Source organism: Artemia franciscana, chromosome 8 (assembly GCF_032884065.1).
Source record: "Artemia franciscana chromosome 8, ASM3288406v1, whole genome shotgun sequence".
Taxonomy (NCBI): Eukaryota; Metazoa; Arthropoda; class Branchiopoda; order Anostraca; family Artemiidae; genus Artemia; species Artemia franciscana.
Window position 1 is genome coordinate 2,836,354 of NC_088870.1, and position 17,511 is coordinate 2,853,864.

Sequence of the window (17,511 nt, forward strand, 5' to 3'; positions counted from 1 at the left end):
AAATGTGACAGACGAGCATGTTTCCAGTTTACCTTAAATCATATTGAGAGGCTCAGCCTTGGCCGGCCGTCTCAAAGACAAAGGGTATATTACCGAATTGTCTCAGGGGACCGGCCACCATCAAGAGCTATCGAGACTCTGCGGTTTGACTATAAAGTTTGATTTAAAAGACAATACAGTTTTATGTCCCCTGTTTCAGCAAGGTTTTCAATCAAAGCGGGTAGCACCAAAGGGAACTTCTTAAGCTGCCAAACTGCCCAGTTGATATTTCCTTTGAGCTGATTTATAAAGTTTTTCTAGCAGGTATGCTAGAATATTTTCAGAAGGTTTTCAATCAAAGCGGGTAACAGCGGGTAAAGCGGACAGAAGTTCCAAAGGGAACTTCTTAAGCTGCCAAACTGCCCAGTTGATATTTCCTTTGAGCTGATTTATAAAGTTTTTCTAGCAGGTATGCTAGAATATTTTCAGAAGGTTTTCAATCAAAGCGGGTAAAGCGGGCAGAAGTTCCAAAGGGAACTTCTTAAGCTGCCAAACTGCCCAGTTGATATTTCCTTTGAGCTGATTTATAAAGGTTTTCTAGCAGGTATACTAGAATATTCTAGAGACTATCCTTTCCTGAACTTTAAAAAGAAAATTCTCATTCGCGATCGGGACATGTGACAAGAGACAGAGGCCCGACAGTTTGGAATGTATTCCCAGATTATATAAGGTAGTCTGAGAGTCTCTCACAGCTTAAACGCCGGTTAAAAATGCTTTTTTTTTAATGATGAATGATCAAGATGGTGAAGAGAAGCGTATTGAATGAGAGCGGGCTACCCAGAATTTTTCAGGCCTGAGTAATTATTTGAATTTTTTTGTGTGTGTTTAATGAGTTAGTATTATTGATGATTAATGTAACATGAATGTAGTCTCTATTACAGGCCAGAAAGGCCTTTTTGCGACTAATTGGTATGTATGTGATATAAAGGTTTTAGATAAAAATCTACCTACCTACCTCTTCCGTTAAATCGAAAAAACAAAATTCACACTTTCTAGTGATTTAAGTTACATCATCAATCTCCAGCGCTAAATGGGAGAGGTTAATTGGTATTTCTAAGATTTCGTGGAAAATAGGTGTTGGCTTTTAGTTTCCTGTCACTTATTCAAATCTCTTATCCAAGCTCTACGAGTTAAGGCAAAACTGTCCAATCAATTCTAAATAGCTTGGCCACACAAAATAAAAAAGCTTATAGTAGAAGAGATACGGTGATCATTTAATGTATAGTTTGGCCTTACGCCTTTATCAGATGATATCAGCACTTTTGCTACACCCAAAAAGGAAGAACCATATCATCAGTAAATCCTTGATGTATAATAATGCATCTAAGGTTATACCTGGTCTCGTATTTGCAGCTTCTACTGAGGATAATCATTAGCTATATGGTCGAGATATCCAGTTTTTGGATGTTTTTATCTTAGTTTACTATATTATAAACCCATTTCTGTACATTTTTTTCTTTAATCAGGAGAAGCAAGCGTTTGGATTTGTGTCACTCAGACAGAATTTTAAGCTAGACATATTTTCTTACATTTTATTGACCTAATTTTCTTGATACTGAACCCTTTATTAATAAACTGAAGGTCCATTATTTACTATCCCCAGGTTTCAGATGGGATACTGAAAACATTTTATTGGGGAAAAATGTAGCCTGGTGACGATTCTTGGGGTTGATCTCTTCGGGAACTGAATCCTCGTTACACTCCAAGATAATTAGAATACGTCCTTCAAGAATATTTCAAAATTCCAAAGATAGAGCATGCTCCAAAAGTTATCATTACTAGATATAGCCCCATTCTCAATTAAAACTATTTATATTTAAGTACCATTGTTCTAACATAATCGTATTGTTTTTAGCAACAAGAATACGGCACATAGAATCAAATTACTGAGTGTATACTGTCAAAACATTGAGAAATTATTCATATATGTGAAGGAGACGAATTAACTGCATTCCACAAGCAACTATTTCTACAAAAACAAATAGTTTACCAATAATCGTTTCTAAGAGCAAGGGATACCAAGCAACTTACTTTAAAAGAGGGGGCTAATCTTGAGAAATACCAATTTTTAGCCCTCAAGCCAAAAAGTATATAATCTTCCCTATTTGGGGACAGAAGATGGACCCTTTCTCCAGAAAAAAAAATCCCTGACCGAGTTTGATAAAAGCCAATCCTTTGGTGTTTTTAAAAATAAACTAAACAATTTTATCAAAAGTGAAATAAATTGTATATATCTGAGGCTTTTTATTTACTGTCACCATTTTGAATGACCTTCCCGTCTTAGCTGATTTAGAAGGTAATGAATATAAGCATTAATTCTTTTCAGATTAAAGTGTAAGTACGTTGAGTATTAATAATTATTCATATATTCCTAAGAACAATTATCACACAATAAAAGATAATTACACAATTTTTGTTCTGATTTTTTCTTTATTTTTTTATGCTACTCTAATTCCTTCTATTCTTCAAGTAATACCACTCCCTTGAGTTTTCTATCTATATGAATTTTGAAGCTAATTTCCCCCCGTTCTATTCACACTCCATTCTCTTTTAGTTACAAGTCATCTTTCCTAACTAATTTTCTACTATTTACTTGTTATTTTCTGTGTAATACCCTTGCATTTATTTCACGAACGGATATTCCAATGAATATTCATATCTAGCATAAAGATAATAGATACTGCTACAGTTGAATATAGAAATCCTAAAACGAGCAGAAACAAAAATCAATACTCAAATCAAATCAAACAAACAGGAATTACCACATACAAGAGTAGGGTTACTGCCCCCTAAAACTTCTGAAGGTCAAAGCATCAATTATGCGCCAATGAAAACAATTTATTCGTCGAGCCATTTGTCATAACATCAACAGCAACACACACACACAAATTATCACAGGCTAATCAGGGTTTACAAATAAGAGCTGAACTACCTCCCTTTCGAACCCCCTAAACGGCTTAAATGTCATTTGAGTTTTATATGTATTTTAAGGAGCGGCTTACAAAATAGTGACAAAAACCAAAATCATTATAATAATCAAGATTACTAGAAAGAACTAATGAAAATAGACTGATTGTTTAATAAATGATGTTAATTCGTGGAAGTCTCAGCAATTTTCGATTCCAAAACGTTACATATGTTGAAATATTATGTTGAAATATATGTTGAAAATATTTCAACATATTTCGTTTTCAGAAAAGCTCAGATGATGCTCTGACCTTTAGAAGGTTTAGGACACGGTAGCCCTACTCCTATTTGTGGTAATTTAGAGCCAGTGGACTCCACTCACACCACCCAGGATCAATCATGCAATTAACACAGTTAAATAATTTACTCTTCTTGCCCCAGGTACTGCGGGGGACAATTCACCTCTGGAGGTACTTTTACTGGACCTTGCAACCATTCAGAACAAAATAGTCATCTCAAAATGCTGGTTAAATATCTCCGGAGGTTATGGGGAATATAGCAAAAAAGTGTATGGGAGGAGGGGGAGCTGGTTATCCTCCAGTCATTGTCCATACCAATCATAATTATTCTCTATGGTGAACTGGGTAAGTAAAACTCCAAACTTGTCTTTCTGAATGCTTTGCAAAACTATTAATCAAACTTGAAATAAAGAGAAGGTAATAGAAGGGGTAGCTTCATCCTCAAATTTCTCTGAGCTATTCTATTTATATACTAATTTTACAATTTATCTATTTTAAATTAAAAGCAAGAATACGTTTAGGTAATGTTTTTTTTTTAATTAATTAACAAATGTTCTATTTCTAAATTGTGTTTGGTAACACTAATTACAAGAAATTACAAGCCAATTAGAGAATATACATCTCTTTCGATTCTGCATTATCTAAGTACATCCCTCAACCTCGTATCTATTAATGTTTAAGGAGAGCTTTCAGTAAAACTTACGAATAAAAAGCAGGTTTAGTCCCAACCTATCTGACACCATATTTATATACCGATTTGAAAATGTTTTTCATTTTTTAAGTAAAAACAATTCTCATTCCATATTGAGGTCACGTTGTTCACCAGAAGTTACTTACCTATAAGACAACAAATATCTTTTCCTATGCTGCATTTGGTCAGTACACCCCCAACTTTATCTTTCTGGATATAGATATCATTCGGCCATTTCAAAGCAACGGGAAAATCCTACAAAAGAAACCCGAGTATAAAATGTTTCCAGATTTGTCTGTAAATAAGCGTAAAATTCTCACCAAACAATAAGACAGAGATACAAGGAAAGAAAAGACTGTCTCTTGTACAAGCGTTTGTAAAGTAAATAATAAATCATAAGCTGAATTTGATTGAATGAAAATGAGACAAGAAATTGGGCTATTCAAATTCAATGCAAACATATTCCGAGAAAGAGAGATAAAGAGAAAATGAATATAAGAAGAGAGTTGCGGGAAAGATAAACTTCATATTGCTGACTGGTCATACGAGCATGCTTGTTTTTCTTCGGCGATAGCAATTCTTCTCTCTGAGGCAACAATTTTTTTCTGATTTCAACTTTATATTTCAAAGAAAATTATTCCTTTAAACAAATACAAACGCTTGTACAAGAGAGGCAACGGTAAACAGAGCGATATATATATATATATATATATATATATATATATATATATATATATATATATATATATATATATATATATATATATATATATATATATATATATATATATATATAGTAATTTAAATATATGAATAAATATATGAGTAATTTAATTAAGTTAGTGAGTAAAATAAAATGAAAATAGTCAAACGTTTGGACTTTTCATTCATGAACCTGAATAAGCGAGAAAAAAGAAACTAGAATAAAAAACTAAAGCATAAGAGGAAATAACATAAAAAGGTGAGTAAAGGAAAAGAGACAAAGATAAGGAAAAGAAGAGAAAAAGATGCTAATATCAACATAAAAAATTAATAGACTAATAAGTCTGACATAGTACAAAGTTATCATAAAAACCCTTTTTTCCTTATGAAGAAGCAATCCTTTTTTTATGCTCACATTTATTATCAAAAAGTAGATTTAACTAAAGTATAGGTTTATTACTCACAATTGGAAACGCAGTTTAGTCTAATAAATCATTAGTGCGCTTCAGAGAAAAATAGTTTTTTTTTGTGTTTCGTGATATAAGGTGCACTTAAACTCCCAGGCGTAATAAATTATTTCAAAGGAGCAATGAAGAGTCTTATTAAATACCTTTTGAATACTTTGTACAAAAACTTTGGTCAGTGTGGTACCTAAGGTGTGAGGTAAGGGCAGGGAGTGTTCAAAGGCTTCGCCAACATTTCTTCTCTAGGAATATTTAGACTAAGAATTTTCAAGAGAAGCCAAGAGAAGAATCATCAACCGTCTTTTGAAAATTCATTCCAAGACTTAACAGAGCATATTGCTCATGTATGGAGTAGGAGAGGTGATTCCAAAGACAACTCAAAAGCTCCAACTCTATGATTACCACTCTAAAGTTTGAATCGTAATCTCCAAAGATTATCCCTCCAAAGCTTGAATCGTCATTTTGATTGTTTGTTTCTTAATTTAAAAATTAAATATAAAAACAACCATGGACATGTTAATTGATAATAGACAACAGAGAGTATGTATTATGGGCGAACTCCCTCCTCTTTGTCTTGCATACCCTAACGATACCCTAGCAAAGGTTCCCTAACGTATTTAAATCGATTAAACCCGGTTATTTTGGTGAATTTTCTTGTTAGATGCCTGTTGGCTGCCTATCCCTTCGTGTAATACTATGTTTTCTATGTTATTTGGTATATATTCAGGCGATAATAGATGTAAAAACCTATTAACATAACAAATCATAACAACATTATTGAAAATTAAGTACCTAGGCTCATTTTAAGGGATTCCTGTATATGCCCAGCGTCATGATGTAACTATTACCAACAAGATACTACCTTACTATTGTAACTCACAGGAATTTCTCATCATCTGTTATCAATAAATTTTAGTCAGGCATTGATAGTTCCTTTTAGTTTTTTGGTAGTTCTTTTAACTCGTTTCAAGCGACCATCAATTCAGGGTCAGTTAAGGAATAGATGGCAATACTGTTAGAATGAAAACTCAATTCAATTCTAAAAATTCCTGCATTTTCTTAAATCTTAGCAGATAGTTATTAAAATTATCTGTATTTAAAATAAATGTCATATTTTCGGGTGGTAGTAACTAGTAGATTACCCAATTCGAATTATTTTGTTAGGCCACAAATAAATTATACTTGGTTTGATAAAGAACTCTTAGATGCCTGGTGACTGTCTAACCGCAAACGTATTACAATGCATTTCTATATTCAGGTAATAAACCAACAAAAATAACAAATTATAACAACAATATTTAAAATTAACTACCTAAGCCAAGGTCGTATCCAGGGAGTTTGAGCCACCCTGAAATGTTTGTCAGGCTCGTAAAAAACGTAACAAAATGAATATAAACAAATTTATGATGTGTTTTTAAGTTTTTTATGACCCCCCCCGGAAAAAATCCTGGATACGTTCTTGACCTAGGCTTATTTCACAGAATTCCTTTAAATGCCAGGCGTCATAATAAACCTGTTACTAGTCAGCTTTTTACTACTTTTTACTACGTTTTTTTACTACTTTTTACTTTTACACTAGTCAGCATTTTACAAGCACCAACTTATTGAAAATTATTGTTTTCTGTTATCAATAACTTCTCACTATGTGTTGAAAGATTTTTTAGGTTCTTGGTAGTAGTCAGTATTGGACTATTAATTTCGCTTCTATTACTAAGTAGATATAAATACTGTTTACATGAAAATAGTAAGTTCTCCCAATTTTCAGCACTTCCTTAAATCTGAGCAAAATCTTTGAGACACTACCTTTATTTACAGTGAAAACCATGTTTTTAGGGGATGAAAAATTGCTGGTAAATTACTCAATTCGAATAATGTCGTTTTGTACACCACCAATTATATTTGTTTTCATGCAGATATTTGACAATTTAAAAGCGAAAAAATCCCAGGAAAAATAAATATGAGCATCAAATTCTAAAACATGCTTGAAATAGCATTTAAATAAGAGGAAGACTCTCATCAAACACTTAGAGAGACTTAGAGAGGGGACACCAATAGACTGTCTTTCTTTATTGACAAATTCGATGGACGGAGAGCTGAATTTAAATTGACAGAAAATGATATGAAAACTTTGCCAATTTAATTTTTGAGCAAACAAAACCCCAATATTTTAGGAATGAATAAAAAGCCTAGCTTATAAAAGAGAAATGCAGAGCAAATGCGTAGCAAAACTGTAATGCAGAACAAAGAAAATGGGAATCTAATAATTCAAGAGAGTCCCTAAAAGACCGAAAAAAAGTTATCATCCAACGTTACCCTGAAAACTAGAAATCAAATTACAAAAACAAATCTGAGATACAAGTTTCATTTTTTTTTATTTTTTCTTTACACTTGGTAAAAGATAAAACAAATTCTGACCAAAATTGCACAATAGGTACATTATAATACTTTCTTTTCAAATTAGAATAACTTCTACATTCTAATAGAGCAAATATTTTCTTACAATCAAAAAATATTCCTACACTATATTCAACCATATTCAATTCCAATTAAATCAATGTTAAAGTTCCAACGTTCCCTCATTTATCGCTTTCCGATACTCTTCGATGCAGAGATCATCGTAAACAAGAAATTTTTTATTTTATTGAGCCGTTTTTCTAGGGATAGTCAACTTTATTTTAAATTTCCAGTTTCCCAAAAATAATAAACGAGAATTCCGAAAATTTCGAAACAGACTTATGAGAATTTTGAATCCAAGGATTCCAAAGATCGATTATTTTGAATCTAAGGATTCAAAGTAACTGAAACTCTTCGATACAGAGTTCTTAGTAAACAAGAAACTTTTATTTTATTGAACTGTTTTTCTAAGGATAGTCAATTTTATTTCTAATTTCCAGTTTACCAAGAATAATAAACGAGGATTTCGAAAATATAGAAACGGACTTACTAGAATTTTGAATCCAAGGAGTTGGAGGGTTCATAATTCAACTAAATTAAACCCAAAAAATAGCCCTTGAAAAACACATTTCTAATGTTACCCCTATTTCCCACATGCTGTGATTTCTGTAAAGTACAATCCAAAAAACGCATTTACTTTGGAAGAAAAAATGCGTAAAAGTATTTGAAAAATCCCAGGCACGACGAGGAAAAATCGCAACTTCTTTTACCTTATCTTATAGAAGATGAATTTCAATCCACTAACTTATATTATTTCTACGAAGAGGTAAAAGAATGGTAATTTATAGAATATAATTTACGAATTTATAGAATTTATAGAATGTATAGAATATAGTATTTATAGCACACAGAATATAATATTTATAGAATATAGAATTTATAGAATATAGTATTTATAGAATATAGAATATAATATTTATAGAATATAGAATTTATAGGGTTTATAGTTTAAATAATTGAAAAATACTCATTTCATTCATGAGCACGTTTCTTGCTTGTGTTGGAAAATTTTGACTAAAGCAGATCTGCACTTTTCCACAAGAGGTTTGGTGAAGTCTACAAAATTCACAATGGTCAGCAATCCGCAAAATTGTTGCGCTTTTTTTTGCTATTCTTATTGACCAGACGGACAATGTCTTTGTTTCGGGATTTGTCTTTTTGATGGTTAAATCTTAGTTTAAATGGGATCACTACTTAAACTTAACCTTAATACTGTCTTTTGAGGGATAGATGACATAAACTTGAGCATATAAACATTTAAACAGCATTCAGTAGTAAATTTAGTCTGCTAAAAAAAACTAATGAAAATAAATCGTTTAACTGATTTGTCGTTACTATTTGCCAAAATTATTCTAAATAAAACTAAGAAAAAATCCATTTCAATGAAATGGCTTGTTTCTTTGGTCATACATGGCATGGCTTCTTGGGTCATACATGGCAATGGCTTATTGAATTTGGGTCGCACAAGGCTTAACTCTAGGGCCAGTTCTGTTCTTGATTTATGTTAATAATATTATTTTCACGGTTATAAACCAAAAACAAACAAGTTTTTGTCGTTGATGTCACCCCGAATCCTTCCATGCCCACAGATGAAGAACTCTATCAACTGGTGACGACATTGTAGTGACCATAGCTGACGACAGTACCCTGGGCACTGTTGTCAGCACGGATATTCACCTTTCAAGGGCTTCTCTCATTGGACATTGTGATCGTCATGTTTGGTTCCTCAGTATTTTTCATGATAAGAATCTCTCCTTCGGGCATCGTTATAATAAATTAAAATGAAGCTATTGAAGAATCTCGGAATCCTTAGAAAGCTCGAACACATTTTTCCTGGATCAATTCTAAAAATTTTGCTTCACAGTTTAATCCAGTCTTACGTCTCTTATTGCCTGTCTACATAGATGTCAACAGTTTCTTCCCTTATGATACTATTTTCTAGAGTGCACTATACGACAAAGCAAGGAAACTTGTCCTTGGATCAAGTAGTTATATTAATAAGCTGTTGCTTGATTTGATTTAACAGTATCTCGTTTCATGTGTTTCTTTCCTTTCGTTTTTAGTCACGCGGTGACGTTCTTGCGGCCCTAAACACTAGACCGTCTATAGTCTATGACCATTCTGCACATGTAATTTCGATAATATTCCAGTTCCATTCAGTACATCAGTCAGATAAGACTTCAACCCCCTGATTGCTTGTCAATCTGCCTGGAATACTTTACTTGAGTTGGCTAGAAAGTGTCGCTCGTTTGGCGCCTTAAAAAGAATTGTAACAACATGGATATTTTTTTTTAAAGAAAATTCAATTTTTTCTCTTCTTTCTTTTCTTAAATGCCTCTTTGATGGAATTGGTGTCTCTGCTCCAAGTAAGAATTTGTTGTGTTTATTGGTCAAGGAACTTTGCTCCAGCTTGCATTTCAGCAAGTACTCAGTGATGGGTGGCTGATTGTCATTTTCCTTTTTAGAGTATGTGAGTGTATTTTTTTCTCCTTCTTTGCCTTTTCCTTTTTTGTCTTTTGCTTGCTTTTTTTTTTATTTCTCCCTGCATTCACGGCCATAGAGGCTTGCGGGTGAAGAGTACTTGATGCATGATGTTGAATGTTTTGTTTTTTTCGCTGCCAATCAAAATCGTATATTTGTTGTTTTCCCTTATTTTGTGCACCTAGCAGTCACTGATATGTTACAAAACGTCCCTTTGACAACCTCAATACACATAGTGCCTTTTGATTTAGTCCAATGTCCCCTTCAAAATTCTCTAAGTTTCAAATTAGTACCCTATACTGTTCCTGATATTTCGCAGATACATCTTTTTGACAACCTAGATGCAAATATTGTCTTTTGACTTATTCCAACATCCCCCTCAACACTTCTCTGAAAGTTTCAGCTTAATACCCTTAGCTGTTTCTCAGATATTGCAACCCCCTCCCTTTCCATTATGATGTTTATTTTTTAAACAAATGCCAATGCATATTGTTTACTGCCGTTTTCCATGGATCATTGGTGGCAGTGTCATCCCCAGAGCAATATTTATTGAACCTTTTGAATATTTTGAACCAACTGATTATTCCAAATTTTGACCAAATATCTTTGGACGGTACGGGGTGGTTAATAAAGAAGGGCAATGGAGGGGGCTGGCTGCCCTCCTATCACTTTTGACTCTTAAAGTGGCACTCCAACATTCAATTTACAATCAAATATGGCTCCCTCCCAAATTTATACGATTATTCCTTCAATATGAAGGCATTGAAGATGCGCATAGTGCCTTTTGGTTTAGTTCAACATCCCCCTCAACTTTCCTAGGAAGTTTCAACTTAATACCTTTAGGCCAATCTTGCGCTATCGCACAAGCACCCTTTCCCCTTTTTCCATTGCACAGCATATGTTTAAAAAATTAACCTTTTTACATTATTTACTGTCATTGCCCCACGGCCAGTTAGGATCACGTCAACCCTGGAGGCATACTTACTGAACTTTTGACTATTTTTTTTAACAGAATGAATACCTTAACATTTTTATCGAATGTCTTTGAGGGATACAGGAGAGAGGGAGGCAATTACAAGAGAAGGGTAACGGACGGAGGCTGGTTGCCCTTGGACCAATTTTGACTCTTAAAAAAGGGCACTAGGAATTTTAACTTTCAGTAAAATGAGCCTTCTTCCAAGGTTCAATAGGACCATTCCATCCCTATGAAGTGACCCGGGGAAAAATTATGAATAATACATTGAAGGCTTAAGGCTCTTTACTACAGAAAACCTTAGAGTGTTCCTTCTGACTAAGTCCCTAAATATTGCAAATTTCAAGAATAGACTATCTCCTTCTCAAAGGAAACTTTCTACCACGGCCATCAAAACAGCCTTTTCTTATATCTTTTGTGTTAGATTGAGTAGCCAACACACTGACTGGGATTGTGTAGACCTACTTCATCCAAGAGATTCTCGATGCATCCTTGTTTTGTAGCATAAATAAAATGGCTAGAAAGTAAACACTAGGGATGAGAACTGGCAAGTTAGATTTCAAGAATATATTTTAAGGTAATTAGAAACGTTGGCAAAATGCCTATTCTTGGCAATTTATCAGCCTTCCCCGCACAAATATGGGATATGCTTACATCCCCCATTAAGACAGAATAGTTGTTTATTGTGGCCATTATAACTTTTTGCTGTGTTGAATAAGCAATTACTTTCTACAAGACTGTCTTTTTCCATGATTAAAAGATTTATGTACTGGAAGATGTGACAATTTATGCCACCGCTAAATGACAAGCAAAAAATTCAGAATTAGTCTCTGAGTTAGAAATTAGAACAAACTCAAATATATGACATTTAGCAGAAGGACAGTATTATGGCTATAAATAAAACAAAAAGAATACAAATGATTGCCTCAATTTGGACGTACCAAGCAATATAGAGTAAATCAAACTTAAAGGGATGTTGCAAGTAAAATTACCTACTAACTCAAGCGATGTAGCCTCTTAAAGAAAAAAGATCAATAAAGAGGGAAGTGAAGGAGAGAAAGACAAGGAGTAAGGATATTTTAGATGACAATCAAATGAATTTTTTAAATTTTCATTCCTTCAAAAAAAATTGACAAATAGCCTAATTCTACCTTGGCTGATATTTTAAGGCTAATTCAATCTAATGTAGCTGTGAAAGCGCTTTAAACTGACTTTGTTTATTTGGTCAAAACAGATTGCAAAATTCACATTTTTTAATTTTTTTTACATGTCTTGCTTTTAAAAATTGCATACAAAACCTTTGCTGCATTGCAAAAAATTAGTGGAGTAAATGAATGAAAAAAGGAGAAATTCTAAATAATTTAAACTCACACAAACAATGAAACTTATTACATAAACAACCAACTAAAAGAAAAAATAAACTACTAAGGATATATTTTTTTTAGATCCCCAGACCCACGATTTTTATTTTGCTTATTTCATAATAATGGAGTTTTTAGGGCAGTACCAAAATTTTGCCAGCGCTGCCATTTCAAATACTAATAATATGTTGATTCCCAAAGGCAGTTCAACTTTCAGTATTGACTTTTCCCGTAGGTTTCTTTTTTCTTACTTAAGCACTAACTACTACCATAAGCTGCGGAATCATATTTTTTTTATTAAAAATTAAATTTCGGATTTTTCACAATTTTGAAAATAAGTAGCGTCGAGTATGTTTCCACTTTACTCGTTAAAAAAATCAGATTCCATTTTCACTGTCGTTGGTACTTCAATGAAGTTGTGTTAATAATAATGAGGTAATAATTAGATTATTTTTAGTGAGGGTAATAAGGGTTAGCAACCATATTCCCTTAATATCTAGCCCCGTATGAACGAAGATGTTTTAGTTTTCCCTTCGCTCTACATTCTCCTGACTACTTTCCGAGTTACTCCACATAGAAGATCTCGCGGCGTCCAAATATACCTCTGGAGGAATAAATCTTTCTGAATTGATACTAAGTGCAACATATAATCTGGGAAAAAAATGTCAACCCATAAACCTTACGCGCGCGAGGATTATATCATATAAAAAAAATATATTTCATAACAGGTATAATTGTAGATTATGCACGCGTTGAAATTAACTAGTCTGCAATAGCGGATGTGCTTGGATAGAACAGAACCTAAAAATATTAAAAAATAATGAATTAGAGAATAAGATGTATTAATTGAGTTTTTCTATTTATTTGCTTGCCAGATTATTGAAAAATCAGTGATTTCAGTTCGTTTTGTAATTTCTGTTTGTTTTGTGCCTCATTTATTCATCGATGGCGATTTCTGTTCGTTTTGAAATTGCATTATTCTGCTCATCTTTGGTTTGATTTACCTTTTTACTTTTCTCTAAAAAGCTACTTAAGTAATACGTAAAAAAGCTCACGTAAGTAAATTTTAAACAAATTTATTTTAAAGTACGAAGTGTCTAAAACTTCAATAAGCTCAAAGATTTGGTGTCCTGTATACAGCTCTCTGAACTAGAAAGGTCAATTCACGCCCAAAACTAATCTAAATTTGCTGGAATAAATTTGAAGTAAATACTTTTTTAGACTACACTGCTCTTCAATTTACAAGAATTGATCGAGAAAAAATGGGGTTTAATTTAAATAAAGTATTGGAACAAGACAAAAGACAATAACAAAATTTTAAATAACCAAATATCTCGGGAAAAACCACTTATAATGGATTTTCAAATTTAAACTTTGAAAATGGTAAATTCACGGTAGAGCTAATCTGAATTTTTTGAAAAAATTTGAAATAAGAGATAATAATGGAAAGCTGTCTGCAAATAAATAAATCCTAAACAGGTTTCACCGCCTTCATTCGGAGCCTACTAATCAAATATTAGCCTAGTAGCCTAAGAAGGTCAAAATTTCACCCTAATCACCTCCTATGATTTTTGTCCTTTATCTTTTTTTGAGTCTGATTCTATTGTTATAGTACTGAAAGCTAATCCCAGAAATTAGGGTGATAGTCCCGCGTATGCTTTTTCTTGAGGGTGAATACATCTCTACGTACTCCCATTTCATTCTTATCATTTCTATGTATTTCATCATCCTTTTTAGATCAAGTTTGGTCGTTCCTTTTTAGTCCTATTTTATCGTTAAATATTTATAACAAATAATCCTACCGAAAAGGGTGATAGATCTGCGCATACTCCCCCCCCCTTTACAAGCTTTATGGAATTTCATCATTTTATAAAGATTAATCATATCTTTCTTTGAGTCTAATTTTATTTTAAACACTAACGAGAACTAATCCTAGTAATAAGGCCGACAGAATGGCAACTCTAACCGCCAAAAATTTAAACCTGTTATCTCCATATCCAAACTTTCATCATAGCTGTTTTAACACACGATACTCAGTGTGTTAAGCAAAAAAGTCAACAAACTCAATATCTTTGCATTTGCTCACTAAATTTCCTCTTCGCTCATTTCATTTGAAGCAGTAGAGGTAAGCACTCTGTAGCTTACCTTGCATTTATAAGGCTTTTCACCTGTCTGAAGTCTCATATTTGTTGATAAATTAGAGCTGAAAGCCTAACACTTTACTGTATACTATGCATTTATACTGTTTTCAGTATCAAGTCTCATGTGTGTTACTAAAGTAGAATTGCAAGAAAATAGTTTACTGCATACTGCACAGTTCTAAGGTTTTCCCTCCATGGGCTAGCGTATGCATGGATAAAGTAGAACTCTGAGGAAATAGTTTACTGCATACTGTGTATATCTCCTTTATGAAGTCTCATATCTTACAGCGCTCTCATTTATTAAGTACTCTAAGTACTCATCGGTTTGTAATTTCCTGGAATATTATTAGGGTCATCTAAATCTACCTTGAGAAAAATAAAATCATTCAAGTTGTTTGAAATTCAGCTACAAGGGGGTCTTTAGCTTCGTTCATCAAGTTGACACTTTTGTATGTCTTCTTGTACTATTGTTCCAAATGTCAAAAGCTATATCCAAAGCTCACACTGTCATTTTTTTAACCATGATTAAATATTGATGATGTTAAATACATTCATGTTGTCAAATACAAATTGCACATTATACACTTCTGCACTCACTGGAGGGTGCAGAAGTGGGCAGCTGTGTTTGGGGCAGCTCTGATACTTGAAAGATAACATTAGGCATCGAATTAATTTAGGGGGGTGTGCTAAAGGATAAAGGATGAGTGTGGATATCTGTTTTAGCTAAAGGTTGAGGGAAATATCAAATATTTACAACAGGAATACTTTGCAGTTTGAAATTACAATCATTAATTGAATTAAAATCATTAATTAACTTGATATTAAAATCATCTCATAGGTTACCAATTGCCATGTGCGGACTCATGTGTATCCAGGCATATAGTCTACTCCGAGTTTCTTGTGTTGAGTTTTCTAAGCGGATTTACCAGGGTTGAGTCTCCTGCATGAGGTTGCCAGCTCTGGATCGTTTTGTGCTCCTATGTGCTGCGTTGATTTGTATCGGGATTTGTGGGTTGATCTATGTCTGTAGTCTTGCTCTTGTTAGACTTTCTGTGTCGAAGGAGGTGTGTCTGATAAGATTCAGTGATACATTGTTTATTCTAATTTGTCGCTGATGAATTTCCTATGTTAGGATTCAAGTTGTATAGCTTTCGTTGATCAATGCCGATTTGCACTGATTTGACGTTTTTTTTTAATCCTGGGGAAAATACCTTTTAAGATTTTCCGGTAACAGGGTGTAGAGGTTTGGATTTCAGCGTGTTCGATTGGTTTGAATAAATTTAGTACTTGGCAGCTTGGGGTGGATATGTTGAATATCATATATTAAGTGCTGCTTTACTCATATGAAACCTGGAAACTCAACCAAACTCTAGACAAATGTCTGCTAGCCTTTGAGAATTACTGTCTCCGACGATTGTTGCACGTCCGCTGGTACCGAGTCACCAACGACCAAATACGAACCCACACCATGCAGCCACCTGTCACAGAAGTAATCAAGTATAAACGCTGGAACTTTCTTGGTCATGTACTACGCATGCTGGACAGTGGACTACCGAAGATGACGTTCCAATGAAATCCAGGGGGCTCAAGACGCAGAGGCAGGCCGACGAATACTCCACGCTGGACGTACGAAAAAGACCGAGCGACAATAAACACTGCTATTGTGCCAGACTGGGCGGATGTATTAGCGGCTGCTCGGGTTCGAGAAGAATGACGGAGTCTTTGATGCCGTATGCGCCCTGGATGGCGCTGGACGGAATAAGGTCTAAGGATATTAAGTGCATTCAATTTTGCCATATTGATATTTTGCCAATTTCTCTTTCTATGATTACGTATAGTTTAAAGTGTCTGGTGCCGATTAATTTGTCGATTAATGGTATTGACAAGGTTGACATATTTTGGTAAGTTGATTCGAAGTTCTATGCTTTAGTGTATGTAGAGCTGTCTTTGGTGGGTTAACTTGTCATAATTTGGGTTTGACTAGGTCTAGATGTCTTCAGCGGGTCAAATTGTCATTTCAAAGCTTTGAGTAGGTTGAAAGTCTGGTATGGTTTAATTTGTTGTTTTATGGTTTTGTTTAGCTCGAGGAGTACTTGGTGGGTTAATTTGCTTGATTATTTGGTGTTTGATTGGGTATGCTGAGTTTCCCTTGTTGATCTGTTTGTCGGTATTATGTTCCTTACTTCAGTATTTCTTTGGGAATTTACCTAATAGAGTCTTTAAAAAAACCAATGAGACCTTGCCAAATCAGGATTTCTAAGATTGTTATGTCATAGTTTCTCCTATTCTTAAAAAAACTACGAGGACCAGGGCTTCCTTGATCCAGGATAATTTCATCTAATCTAATTCCATCTAATTTCATCGGGGGCCCTAGCAACCATTTCAACCTGGGGGCTTTAGGGATCCTGGCAGTCAATTCAAACGGGGCTCTAGCATCCAATTTAACTAGTATCCCCTAACCTAAAGTGACCAACAAGGACCCTAACATCCAATTCAACCGGCCCATTAGCGAGCAATTCCAAAGGAGGGCCCTAGCAACCAATTTAATCTACAAGAAGTTTTTCAAGAAGTTTCAAGATTTCTTTGGATGTCATGTAAAAGGGGAATGTTTACTTATTTTAAGGATGATGTAATCTCGCGTAATATGCTAGAGTTCTGGACCGGTTAGGGACCCCAGCTTGTAAATGAGCACAGCGCACACTTGGGAGGTTACGTAATAACAGTGCACACATGGGATGTTACACAATACTTTAAGAGATTTCATTTTCTTTCAAGACGTTTCTTCTCAAGGAACCTTTATATTCTAATTATTTTTGTCCCCATTAGGATTCGAAAGGGTATTTCTATCCAATGGATAGGAGCGTTAATCAGGTAGAATATAAAAAACTTTTTAATATCATGATTTAGGTTATAAAATCTACGAAATAACAAATTCCACATGGTGAAAATTCCCATGTCTCGCTTAATAGAATGATTAATTTGATCACATGTTTCCAACC

The 17,511-nt window shown here is 33.9% G+C and overlaps 1 protein-coding gene across 1 annotated transcript in view; it reads right to left on the reverse strand.

Annotated features, from left to right (window-relative positions):
• Positions 1-17,511, reverse strand: part of LOC136029880 (biotin--protein ligase-like) — a gene marked incomplete in the record, with an annotated part of 100,159 nt that overhangs the window by 14,813 nt on the left and 67,835 nt on the right. Inside the window, 1 exon segment of the mRNA XM_065708359.1 lies at positions 4,083-4,191. Within this exon segment, the coding sequence (XP_065564431.1) occupies positions 4,083-4,191 (109 nt within the window).